This window comes from Aulonocara stuartgranti, assembly GCF_965226115.1.
Source record: "Aulonocara stuartgranti genome assembly, chromosome: 3".
Classification (NCBI taxonomy): domain Eukaryota; kingdom Metazoa; phylum Chordata; class Actinopteri; order Cichliformes; family Cichlidae; genus Aulonocara; species Aulonocara stuartgranti.
In genome coordinates, this window is record NC_138941.1 from 24,411,516 (window position 1) to 24,425,417 (window position 13,902).

The 13,902-nt window shown below is 39.9% G+C and overlaps 1 protein-coding gene across 3 annotated transcripts in view; it reads left to right on the plus strand.

The window, feature by feature from the left end:
- afap1 (actin filament associated protein 1) overlaps nucleotides 1–13,670 on the plus strand; it is a 96,431-nt gene extending 82,761 nt beyond the window's left edge. For all 3 annotated transcript variants that reach the window (XM_082511117.1, XM_082511116.1, XM_082511115.1), the window contains exons 9-17: nucleotides 2,259–2,411; nucleotides 2,936–3,147; nucleotides 3,651–3,796; nucleotides 4,100–4,214; nucleotides 5,940–6,069; nucleotides 6,808–6,972; nucleotides 7,053–7,243; nucleotides 10,521–10,688; nucleotides 11,498–13,670. In XM_082511117.1, coding sequence (XP_082367243.1) covers nucleotides 2,259–2,411; nucleotides 2,936–3,147; nucleotides 3,651–3,796; nucleotides 4,100–4,214; nucleotides 5,940–6,069; nucleotides 6,808–6,972; nucleotides 7,053–7,243; nucleotides 10,521–10,688; nucleotides 11,498–11,524 — 1,307 coding nt within the window. In that variant the 3' untranslated portion in view covers nucleotides 11,525–13,670. The remainder of the gene's footprint in view (nucleotides 1–2,258; nucleotides 2,412–2,935; nucleotides 3,148–3,650; nucleotides 3,797–4,099; nucleotides 4,215–5,939; nucleotides 6,070–6,807; nucleotides 6,973–7,052; nucleotides 7,244–10,520; nucleotides 10,689–11,497) is intronic.
- The last annotated feature ends 232 nt before the right edge of the window (nucleotides 13,671–13,902 follow it).

Consider the following 13,902-nt stretch of genomic DNA (forward strand, 5'->3'; position numbering starts at 1 on the left):
CTGTAACATTCAGCAGTCGCCTCATTGTTCTGACGCACACAACAAATATATTGACTACACTACACACTAACTACACAAGATTTGAGCTAAACGTCTCAAATCTCTCACATCTCAAAATACCGCCGTCACTCCTAAAATTTCCCCCCGTTTCTAACTAGTTGCCACGTTGCCATACCATTTTTTTGATTGGTCGACATGGTACTTTTTTGGACGAATAGGAAAGAAAGAGGGGGGTGGGGGTTTGTTTTTGCTCACATACAGAGAGTGCTTTCGAGCCTTTTTCCTTATAAAACGCCGTTTTTACCGTTTCTTCCTGCAGTAAATATAAACAATGACAGTATTCAGGAAGGAAACCAAACATTGCAGATATTTTTATCATAACTCTGGTTTTACGTGGCCTATCAACACAATTTAAAAACTGGTAGAAAGTCCACACTTTTTCCGTCAATTGTTCCGTCTGTCCTGCTCACATCTCCAATGGTTGTACACGTTGTCATTAACGTGGCTTCACTCCACATCAGCCACGCCGCTTTGCTAGTTAAAACGCCAGTGTCGGCACATAAGGACGCTGTCATAGCCTGTCAACCACGTTGATTGGCTGCGTATAAAAATGTGAATCACATTATCGGCTGGACTATGGGATAAGGTGGCATCGTTCTAATCCCATACGGGAGCAGCCAGTCACTTACTGACTAACACTGCAAAACAGAATTGTTAAAGTTTTATTTTCAATTCAGGTTAGTTTTTTTTTTTGTGCGCAATGCAGATTTTCTGTGTGCAGAAACCGTGCCTGCAGTGCGCAATTGCGCACGTGCGCAGCTTAGAGGGAACATTGGCGACTATTAATGTGACTTCTGTCACACCAAAATTTATTGCAAACCATGTTTAAAGTCTTCAGGAAGTTTTGGATGTGGTTTTTCTCTGACTGATTGGGGCAGAATTCACATATATTAATCATGCAGTATCGTCACAGCAACATCATCAGCTGTAATAATTGCCAAAAAAATAGTTAGTAGTTCTCATCCTTTGCTCCTTCTCTTATTCAGTCCAAGAACTCTCATAATCTTAATCAGCCACATTCTTTCCATGGCTGGTAACAAAAAAAGCTGATTTACTGGAATTAAATTAGCCTGATCAGAGTTTTTTTTTAAATTACTTTTACAACTGTGTGTCTACGCTCCACCTCAGCCCTGCATTGTGTCTTTGTATTCTTTTGTTATTGCAAGAAAGACCCTGCATCTTAAATTGACTGCAGACAGCTTACTGTTTAATTAAGACAGTTGCCATGGTAATTGTCATCTTGCATTCGGGGAGGAAAATGCAATGTGGGAAAAATGCCAAATCGGGAATTTTTGACTGCAAAGAGGAAGTTAACACAGGGAGTTGCTGTCATTATATCATATCAGTTTGGACTGCTATTCACTGTTTTCAGCAGCCAGGTGCTGATTCCTGTTAAGTATTAATGGGTGTGTGTGTGTGCAAGTGCAAGTGCAAACTGGCCTCAGTGATTATACAGATCTCACATGTGTGTTTAGAGTCAGTCCAGACGTTGGCTATGACATAAGTGAAGGGGAATGCTTTATATTTCCCTCCCCCGCTTGTTCTCCACTGTCTGTTTTGCCTCGATGTCTGACAGTACAGAGAGGTTAAAAGTCAAGCTTTTTTTTCCTTTCTAGTGTAGAGATACAAACACATTAAAACACACATCTTTCTTTTGTCTTTCTTATATTTTCTCACTCTCTTTTACACTCATTCAGATACATCACAGATGAGAGTATCAGCAAAGCAAGAGAGTCAAGCAGAAGCTATTTTCCTTACACAGACAGAGCGACTCAGACATAGCCTCTCATGGCCTTTTTTTTTTCACTGTTAGCCCTCTTTCCAGCAGAATGTGCACAGTCATTCAACTCTCTTTTGCTATTTGAATAGAAACTAGGGCAGCTCAAATCAGAACACTCAGACCAGAGGGAATGTTGGGATTTTGAAATGAGTTTAATTCTCCAACATTGCTTTTTTGAACACAAGGGTCTGATTAAACCCGTTCGGAACTCGGCGTTGTTTATAGTAGAATCTAAGGTTTCTCTTCTTTTTTACATTATTACAAAAGCATCCAAACATAACTGAATCAACATCTATCTTGGTATTTTCCTGTGCTGAGATCAAGATCATAGATTGCCTTCAGCAAGGATCGTTAGAGTTCTTTTTACTAATTTACTCTTCAGTGTAAAAAAGGAATTAATTTCAAAATGTTCTCTCAGGAAAAGGAAAGAAAAATACAAAGTCGGAGCAGAAGACTGGCACTGTGGGGAAGGGAGCAAGTAAGAAAATCACTAAGATCATTGGACTTGGAAAGAAGAAGCCCTCCACGGATGAACAGACATCATCAGCTGAAGAAGACGTACCTACATGTGGTAAGAGAGAGAGACGCAAATATCCTGACATGGTAGAAGTATGGCTTTTATATGGATCTTGATTGATTGACCGGTCTATAAATGCATTTATGTCCCAATGAATCTTTGGAATTTTGGTTAATTAAGAAAATGTTTCAAAGTAATGCCAGAGGCGTTTCAGAATGGCTGCTGAGTGGTGCGACTCACTTCTAGGAAGTTTTTTCTTAAGATTGCTATGTTAGGGTCCTGAAAGTAAACAGTTCAGACAGGTTGCTTTGATTTCCTTATGCTTTCAGACGTATTATAAAACATAAAGATTCTAAAAGTTTCTTTAAAAAATTCATTTAGAAGTGCACCCCATTGTGTGCAATGAGGACCAGTGATGGACAAACAAATAGAAATGCCTTTTATGTCTTATTATTTCCTTCATTTAGGCTCAAATAGGTACGACTAAAATGTCTCCCAACTAGACAGGCCTGAAAAAATATTGCCACTGTAACGACTTCTTTAAGATGGTATCCTCCTGACTGTGTTTGCTCTGACAGGCTACCTGAATGTTCTCTCTAATAACCGCTGGAGGGAGCGCTGGTGCCGCCTCAAGGACAACCAGCTGCTCCTTCACAAGGACCGGGATGACCTGAAAAGCCACATAGCTTCACTGCCCCTCCGAGGCTGTGAGGTCAGCCCCGGCCTCGATCACAAACACCCCTTTGCCTTCCGCCTCCTTCGTAACAGCCAAGAAGTGGCCGTACTGGAGGTGAGTTTGATTACGTACTTGAGAGATTTTCATAGAAAAAAAACTTTGTTGAGGGAATTAGAAATGCCTCAAACACCACTAAATCACACTTAGGCTGATGCAAGAAAAGATTGCTCCTTATTTTTTTATCTTCCTCTCGAGTGCTCAATATCTCCTCCACCCACAGTGATTTTTGTGTTTAATGTTGTTGGTCTTCACAAACTTCCTCCAATTGCCATCCAGTTTGTTTTGATTCTATTTCCTCACATAGTCTGCACGCTATCCTTAAACAATCCAATTATTATTATCTTCATTTAAACAGATAATAATAATAAGGAATTTAAAGTTTATAAGGATCCTCTTCTTGTTTTGGCTGGTCTTTTTGGGGGATCATTTGCCTCCATCTCACCCTGTTTCTACTGTCCTCCTTCACTAAATCATAAACCTTCTCTCTTTTTTAACATTTAACTCTTCACAGACACTGGCGGGATTGCATATTCTGTAACTCTGACTTTTGCCTTCAGGCCTCCTCCTCTGAGGAGATGGGTCGCTGGTTGGGGGTTTTGCTAGCTGAGACTGGATCTACCACAGACCCAGCCACCTTGCACTATGACTACATTGATGTTGAGACCACTGCTAACGTCATCCAGCTTGCCAAACAGTCCTTCTGGTGAGAGATGCATCCACATCATTTCACATGAATCTTTTTCTCTCTGGTTAATACCTGGAAGAATTCTTAAAGAATTAGTGCTTAATGTGTTTTATTTCTTATTTCATTAGCTCACAATGACTTATATGTTGAAACGTAGTATGTCTGGCTATTTTCCATTTTCCTGTTTTTATACGATCGTTACAACCGTTAATGATCCATTTTTAACTATTTTGTAGACTAAGAGATACAAAAATCCCAGGTAATGAAGATATATGAAGGGCACTGTATTTTTAAGCCTAAATCGTGATGTTTTATGTTTAGTTTCACCAGTAAGCGTGCCGTGTCTCCTAACCCATATCTGGACAACCCAGTCAGTGGCTATGCCTGCCCCACTGGTATGGCACTACACTATGATGATGTGCCCATAAATGGAATGGTAAGGACACAACTGCTTACTGATGTTGCATATGTACTGCAATGAAAAAGTGTGAGATAATTCACTTCAACACCCTCTAGTTTGCTTACAAACTCTTGGCTGATTCTTTCTTTGCTTTTCATTTTTTGCATATCATTAACATATTATTGGAAAATGTGTCATTTTTGTTATGACACTTTCAGAAGTTCCAGTGAGCCTGCATGATATAAATCTTTTTCTTTCCTAAAATCAAATTAGACCAGTTAAAGTAACGGTATGTACTTTGCTATTTGCAATAATGGTGCTCGGGCCCCTTGCATACCACAGCTTTTACCTTCTGCACTCATTGACCTCCTGACAGATTTACATATGAACCTGAGGGCTGAGTCAGTCTGCACCCAAAGAAGAGCAAAATTACACTGTTGCATGATAATAATGATATAAAACTAATAAAGACAAGCAGACAGAGAATATAACATTGTTTATTCATAAAAGATGCTATAATAAAGGAGTAAAGAGTAACCTGTGATTTAACGTTATAGGACTTGGATAAAAGCTCATCAACAATTAAAAAGAGGAAACATTAAATATGTTTTCAGTCGTGGAGCAGTACTCTCCATTTTGGGAAGCTAAACTAAATTTGTTAAGTATTTCACATACTGCAGTAATGCTGCTATCATCTTCTTCCTTTCTGTTCTCCTTATCCCCCCCCCCCCCCCCCTTTATGGCATCTCCTTATTCTTAAATCCTGTCTTCTGCTTATTGCATGCTCACCTGGTCTAACCCAAGGACCCAGAGATGCAGTACTCCACTCCCAGCACAGGGGGGCGCCAGCGGAAAGAGGAATTGCACTATGAAAACACTGAGCTCTATGAGAACATGCCCTCACCCAAGCTAGTCACCAGCTGTCCTCCCAAGCCTTCTTCTTCTACTGCTGCATCATCTTCTGCTTGTCACTACAAAACTCCTGTTTCTAAAATCTCCTCTAAGTTCCTCTCTGCTGATTCTAAAACTAAAGACTCCGCTCAGGTGACTAACACTGCTGCATAACCTTCATGTTTCTTTTTGCATTTCTGCATATTAACTGTCTAACAGTTCAGGGTTTGTTTTAACCTCCTCTTAACTTTTAGTGTTTTTAATTCTCCTTCGCTGTTTGTTTACTTTATGTATTTAACTGAACTGGAGTTTGTTTGCTGATTTTCTTCCTGTGTCATTATGAACACCAAACAACAAAAGTAGAGATGATGCCTGTCTCCTGAAGCCGAAAAGGAAACTGTCTCCTGTGATCTGTTAGGATAATAAGGTGCAGTCGTTTAGATATGTCTGATAATGCAAGAGAAGGATTTAAATTCAATTCTGAATTTAAAAGGAAGGAATGAAAAGAAGCTAATATGGGAGAAATGTAGTCTCTCTTTCCAGTCCCAGTTAGTGATTTGGCTGCATTATTCTGGATCAGCTTAGACTTTTTGTGAAACTTTTGGAACAAAGTGATAACTGAATTACAGTAGTCCAGTGTAGGAAAATTAATGAAATAATAAAAGTGTTTGTAACTTTTGTGATATTGAGTGCAATCCAAGTAGAAAACCTGTGGCATAAACAACAGTGACACATTTTTCTTTGAAATGTTTTTTGTTTTTTATTTTTATGGAAGAGCATGTTGGTACAGTTTTGTATGTGTATAGCTTATATGCATTGCTAACATCTATTTGAAGGGTCATTTGAATTGTGTCTTTCCTGTTTGTTCAGCTAAAGGGAAAGAAGGGAGCAACAACCAATGGGGTGGCATCAAAACAGAAGGCAGAGCCAAAGAACCAGCCAAAGAAGAATGGAGTCATTGCCACAAATGGGACTGCGTCTCTGAGGCGCAACAACTCCAGTAAGTTTTGAGATTTGAAGATACCAACAGGAAGTCATCTTGAATTGAAATATCACCCACCTTTCCCAGTCAGATCTTGCTCTGTAAGGAATAGCAGACAGTGTGTCTGGCTTCTCACCGCTGATTGCTTTCAAGCAAAATTCTGTTCCACAGCAATGTGGAAAATGCAGGATATCTAAATTACAGTTGGTTTAAGTAGAGGGGAGTAAATAACTGAAAGCCTTTAAACCTATCCTACCCTCGAGACAATCCATGTGACACATGTGGGCCAGACTTGAGCCTCCTGCCAACTCCAGGGTAAGAGGCACGATAGCAGAAACAGACCCTAGCTCATTGGAAGAGAGCGAAATGTGGTCGAGTTAATCCTTGTGGTTCAGAAAAATATTTTTTGCCTAATGTGTGAACGAGGAGGGTTGTAACCACTTAGTGTAGCTTGCAATTCCTCCAAATGTCAGAATGGAAACACCAAATGTTTCATGTTGGGTTTAGAGTACCACAGATAAGAGTGCTAAATTTGAAACTATTAGCAGCGGTTTATATGACTGATTCTTCATAATTATTCACAATGAGTGTATTTTTCACGGAAACATAGGCCTGGCAATTAATTCCTGCGGAAGGCACTGAGGTCAATGGGTTTCTAAGCAGTTCATCCCCCCCCCCCCCCCCCCTCTCTCTCTGCTAGCAAATGACCTCAGTCTCTAGCTTCTAACTTTTTGAAACCCGACTTTTCTTGTGTAGATGGGGACCAGTGTAAGTATGGGAAGAACCGTGTGGAGGCTGATGCCAAGCGACTGCAAGCAAAGGAGGAAGAGATGATGAAGAAGAAGCAGGAAATCAGAAACCACCTGACCCAGCTGAAGAAGGAGAGGAGAGACCTTCGTGCTGCTGTGGAGGCAGCGGCTGGTAAGAGAGAGAGATAGAAACGTGCTTGTCATTAAAAGACGAGTTTAATAAAGTAATATTTCTCCTCTCTCTCACATTAGGCAAACGCTCACATATTTCACTATCAGAGCGCCTGAAGAAGTTGGAAGAAGAGTGCAAACTGAAGGAGGAGGAGCGGGTGAACCTGGAGCTGGAGCTAACTGAGGTGAAAGAGAGCCTGAAGAAAGCCCTTAGCGGAGGTGTCACCCTGGGCCTCACCATCGAGCCGAAAGCTGGCTCCTCTGGCCTCCAGGTGAGTATGAAGTTACTTTATAAGTTTGTGCTGCCACGTTAGTGTACTTGATAGGTTAGTAGCTTGAACCTATTTCGCTGGAACGTTGAAGACAATATGTCTGTGAAGGTTCTCAGTCATCCAGGTCAGGCACGTGCAGAGGGTGGGGCTAGAATGGCTTGAGCACCCGCCCCTTTCCTGATGGGTGCCCAAAGTGCCCTTTTGTTGAGGCAACTTTTTAAAAAAAAATTATTATTATTATTTTTTTTTATGTGTGTGTGCGTGCGGAGTCCTGTCTGTGCCCCTCAACAATAATATTTAACTATTAATCACAGTTTTGCTAAATAAAAGGATCTGGCTTGCATCAGTCACATGATCACATTTAACCAATGATCGCCCTTGACGGCAGAACGCGCTGGTTATGAGCCGGGAACGAGCTCACAAAGAGCACGCGCATTTTTAGCGGTCCGGAGCTGTAGGAGAGACACAAGTTAACTCAGAGACACAGACTGATGCCACAAAACCAGTAAGTAGGTGTACAGCGTACACTGTAGTGTGTAGCACCCAGGAGTATTGGCTTATTACGTACACGTTGGTAAGCTGTCTTGTGGCAACTGACGAACTGAAACAAACGAGCGTGCTGTGTGTGCAACAGCGCGACAAACATTACCTGTCCTTTTATTAACTGCACAAGTAGTGCTGGTCATAGCTGCTGGCTACCTGGCTGTCATGGGTCTGTAGCTCTGTCACCGTTTTAGGGAACATATTTAGTTTTAAAGTAAGTTTCCGGGCTTTTCCTGCCTTTCTGGAGGGATTATATTTCACTAAAAAACGATCTAATATGCATGTCCACATAATAATTATTATAATTATAATATATTTAAAAACACAAGCTGTATTTTAAAGAACATACATTAAGAAGCAGATTATATCAGATTTATATTTTAAATAAGACAAAATTTGGATTTTACAGTAGTAAAATTATTGTATCACTACAGTTTTAAAAATGTAATAAGCTTTGCCCCTGCACAGAGTGGATAGTGAAACAAATGGAATCATCATAATGACATTATTTCATATTTATTACTTCCCCCTCCTCATTGCTTTATTATTGTAGCTCTAGTAATAAATAATAATGTAAGGATTCTGGATCAGCACCGTGATGCCCATAGTATATACAGTATTCTGAAGAAGGTCTAAAATGTCACTGTGTGTGCGTGCATGTGTGTGTTTTATGTATATGGATTTTCTAAAAAAAATATTACTCATGATATAACATTGTCCAGACATGGCTGGTAAGGACATGAGGAGGAAACAGCAGGAGCTGTGTGAGGCTACTAAAGGCAGGGCTATAACATTTTTCTGTCATCATTTTATTATAGATTAAGTGCTGGAGTTGTTAGGTGTGGATAATTAGATTATAGTTTATTGCAACAGCAAGTTGTGCCTTGTTCTCACATAGCAAGTGGAGAGTGATATATGAAATGATGGGATGGAAGGAAGAAGAGAAGCAAAGAGTGATTCACAGGCAGAGCCTAAATTATTTCTCACAGTTTTTGTTGCCTTATGGTTCCAAGCGCTGTCACCAATCTTTGCATTTTGTTATTATCTCATGACACTTGTTTAATCAGCTACCATCTCTCCTATGGACTCTTTAATGTCTACAGTCTCAGATCAACACAGCCCTGCCCTTCCCATATTAGATTCTTGATGAATGTGTGTTGTTGTTATTCAGCCTGGTTCAATGTGCCCCTTTTTAACTTTGAGCACCCGCCCCTTTAAACCTCTCTGCACGGCCCTGATCCAGGTCATCGTAGTCAAAGGAGCTTGCAAAGAAAAGCGTCTGGACTTCTTTAAGTTACTTGAAGACGTTTCACCTCTCATCCGAGAAGAAGCTCCGGCAGCCTCGCCTCTGTCAGTGCGCCCCAGGGTGGCTGTGGCTACAATGTAGCTTGCCATCACCAGTATGTGAATGTGTGTGTGAATGGGTGGATGACTGGATATGTAAAGCGCTTTGGGGTCCTTAGGGACTAGTAAAAGCGCTATATAAATACAGGCCATTTACCATTAGCGTGTTTTGCATATTAAGTTTGCTTAACACCTGGCTCTGCCAGGAGCCTGCATATATACCATCATGGCCTGGAAAACAAGATCTGGAAGTGAAATCAAACTTCACACTTGTAAACAATTGTATCATAAGAGCAATAAGCATTCAACATCAGCAAGACAAGTGTCATGTGCAGGTTTTCTCAAATCAGTAAACTACAACTATTACCATAATTCGCCTCAGACATTGATCATCCCATGTACTCAGTCAACATTAATGTAATCGGTGACTTCCCTTAAGCAAAGTCACTCCACTCATATATTACTAGGAGCTCAATAGTGGCCAGCTAATGAGCCCCATACTAAACTATTCCATAAACACTGCATCTCTTATTTGTTTTTCTCTTAGAAAAAACAAACATTAGCAACACACATTGACCATCGGTGGTCAGGCACAGGTCGACAGGTTCCAGAGGTGCCATAAAAACACCATAAAGTTAGCCATCCATAGCTGTGGAAAGAATGTTATTCACATCACCAAAGTAACCTTCACATTTTCCCAAAAACACAGTGTAACAGCATCACAAACTCATAACCTGTAAACACAGTTTCTTCACACATAAACCCAAAAATTCTGTAGTAAAAAAAACATTAACTAGTCCTCTTATAAATCACATGATCAAACACATGAAGAACTGTAATGCTGTAGAAAAGAAAATGCAAATGTTAGCGCTGCGCAGGCGTATGCATACTTTCTCACAGTGATCTCTGTGAGCAACACAAGGTAGTGAATAACACCCCTGGTAGATGCACAGACACAGAAAATGGCATTTAAAAGGTAAAACCATCACGCAACCTCGAATGTTGCTGTCAGCCTTCTGCTCCTGTAAAAAGAAACACACATACACTGCACCTTTGTCAGGTGGGGGTTAACTTCGCACAGTCGTGTTACATCAGTAAAGTCTTGTCAGCTTTTACCAGTCAGTCAGTTTTTTTCTCTTTCACTCATTCATTCATACATTCTTTCTTTCTTTGCTGATAGTGGAATCGATCGTCGCATTTAGTTTCCACTCTTAGCAAAATGACGTCATTTCAAAAAGAAAAAGAAGAACTTTAGCTCGGATTACATCGCTGAATCCTTTTTGGGCAGGGACTCTCATTTTCTAATTGCATCTCCCAATTTACTATATTAACAACTAAATTAGTTGTACTCACAGTACTCATGTTTCCTTCATATTTTTGTCTTGTATAGTCACCAGCAATGCTGCGACGGACACACGAGTCTTCTCCATTCTCCAGCTGTGACACCAGTGACACCGAGTCCTGCTCGCTGCCGGTCAACAGCGCCTCACTGCTCTACCGGCAGCAGGGCAACCAGAAGCCCTCAGCAGTCCGGGGACATGTCCTCAGGAAGGCTAAGGTCAGAGGTCACGCTACACAACGCGACTGGCACCAGTCTTTCTCTGAGAATATGATGTGCCTTTAACTTTACATCTCTGACTAGCTCTGTCTTTTGCAAAACTTCAAACTATGCTGGGACCTTTTTGGAAGCACATTGTTTGATCCATTGTTTGGTGTGGACAGGGTCTTTTGTTTTTGAAATCTGGTTTTATTGTCTTTGACTTCCCTGTTTTGTGTGATGTGGCTCCAACAGTAGGCTGAGTATTTTAAGCAATCAACTTCTTGGAACCTTCTGAAAGGCTCTGATACATCTAAAAGATGCATTCCTCGACTTAAGATCGACATATTTAAATATGAATGTAACGTTAGTATCCCCATTCTTTTAGTCATATGTAATATATGTAATTTTAATTACATTTGTCTTGAACCTGTGTGGTAGCAGTGGAAACAGTGTGAGTTAGCTCATAACAACTTGCATAAGAATGATCGGGTCAGCAGCGTTATGGTTCAGGATTCCTGCAGTGCAGAGAACAGCTGTGTGTGTGTGTGTCAAGGTCCACAGAGGAGTTCCACCAACTAGATAACCAGTGAGGCTAATAAAGATGGTTAATAAAGTTTGTATTTCACTGCATGCTACAGTGAACTACAAGCGAGTTTAGGTACTCCACAAACACGTACACAAGTGTGATGTAGTTGCTCATTTGATTTGGTACTGACTAGCAATGAAAAATGCATTGAGGTAGTAAACAAATGAGAGAATCCCAGTAAATGCAAATACTTGCAATCTGTGTACAAGTATGCAAACCAAATCTTTGTGTTTGTTTGCAGGAATGGGAACAGAAGACCGGCACATAAACCCATCACATACACCCTTGCATCAGTCTTCCTCCAATCTCTTTTTTTGAAATTGTGTATATATTTATTTAAAAAACAAAAAACAAAACCTGTTCATACCGTCAGAAGGTGTGCTGAGGAGGATACATGCATAGCATTCACATGTACTAAAACACATGCCTAGTTTGAGTATACGGTAAGTACCACAACATAAACTTTTATACTATTGAGCATGTTCAGTGTACTTGGTTGTGCAACTTGTGTTTTCCGCTTTGACATCTTTTCAAGCAAACACCTGTCTTTATTTTTCCTCTCAAAATGTGTTCCAGCCATTTGAAGTTAAAAAGGTCCAAGGTCAAAACCAAGTATTTATTTGTAAATGTTAAAGGAAATACTAGCTTCCCTGTGTTTATTTATGTTGACGTATTTAAAGTATTTTCGTAGAGTCTGTGGCTTTGCTCACACTCCATTTTCCCACAACATAATTGGTCATCAGTCATGATGCCTCTGTTGTAGTAACGATAATTGTAACACACACCAGCCTGGCAACAATGTAGCTCCTCTCTCATTGATGTTTGAAGAAGTACAAATACAATTGTCCCAACTGTCAGAAACACCGACTCATGGCTAGCAGAAGATTTTGTTAATTGTGTTAAGTGTTTTCACACACAGATCATGATGAATCACACTTGAAGTGTGTTTTAATATGAATGTCCATATTTTATATCTGTGACTTTATTGCTATGGGTAATCCAATGGTAAGTTTGTGTTGGTTTGGTAAGTTCCTTGTTTATTCTGTTTGTTTCAGCTTTTCTTTTTGCATTAAAACAACCATGACTGAATACAGACGTGTGGTCTGGACAACTTCCAAAGAGATGTCTTTTTCTGCCAGTTTAGAGAAGTTTATGAACAGAAAGCTGACCATCTAACTGAAAGTAGATTAGATGCTGAGTCAAATATAAATATAACCTGTTAAATTCACATATTCGATTTCACATATAAGATTTTTTTTTTTTTTTTAATATATGTGGTGAAATATGTGAACATTGTTAATATAAAGAGTAGGCGGGGCAGAAAAGACAGGAAAGGTGTAACACTTAAAGAACAACAGGATGCCTTACAGTTAGATTAGATTGTTATAGCCAACCATGTTACTAAGTGAAATTAGTGTGCATGGCATGGGAAGCTCGCTCATTCTGTGAAGGCACCATTAATGATGTAAACAAGTTTAGGAACAACATACAGTCAGGTGACATTTTTTAAGAGTACCTGCCAGCAGTCCAGACTCTCACTCACTGGTGAAAGTTAAAATTGAAAATATGACAAATTAGACCAGTTTATCAAGAAAGGCCAAACTGGTGACAGACCCAAATAAAATACATATTATACAGCCTATATGTTTATTAAAATGTTTCTAATTAAGGCCTCACTAAGAGCATCATCATCCATGCTTTGTAATAGTTGTATTGTTAATGGAGAACTTGCGCTTCTTTCTGTGTGTGTGTGCTTGTGTTGCTCAGAGATGTCTTCATGGCACATTGCAAATCCTTCAACATTACACTGACTAAAAGGGGGGCACTTGTAAACTCACACTGCTGTGTGTTCTGCTCAATCAAAGACTGTGAGTTTGATTTCCACACTGTTAAACACACATACATTCATCAGTGTCACACTGATAATGGTGTTTCTTTTCTGTTGTTGTTGTTTTTGGACGATGTTTCACTGCCTAAGCTTTGCTACTATGTATATAAGGCTAATTTACTTTATGGGGAGTGTTGACAGATGTAGTGAAAGCATGCACTCAGTTTGGAACTCATTGAACACACAGACACTCACTGGTTCGTGGTGATGTAAATATTTCCTGTCTCCTGCCTGCCGGAATGATATCCCGAAGGTTTTACAAGCATGTTAGCTTAAAGATGGGACAAGAGATGGTGGTCAGCAAGTGTTGACCTGCAACAAAAAAGGATGTCTGATGTCAGTAAATGTGAACCTGCTGTACATAGCTTGGTAAATGTAGTACTGTAGAAGGGCGGGAGGGCTTTGAATTTTTGTTCTTTTTTCTTTTGCACCATATACATTTTCTCTTGTTTTATATCACAGACAGTCTCCAACTCGGGGACAGGCACACTTGTACATAAATTAATAAACCTCCGAACAAACCGGCCTCGGACTTTGTGCCTTATTGTTGGTTCTTTTCAAAAGTAATGTAATGTAATGCAATGTAATGACCACAGAACAGTTTTCCAATCGTTTTAAATGAGCTTTGGCTCAGGGCAAATGGCAGTGTTTCCAGACCTATTCACATCTGGCTTCTTCTTTAAATGTTAGAACTTTAACCTGAATTTGTAGATAGATCTAGATATAAACTTTTCATAGACATTGGAAGGAACACTTCC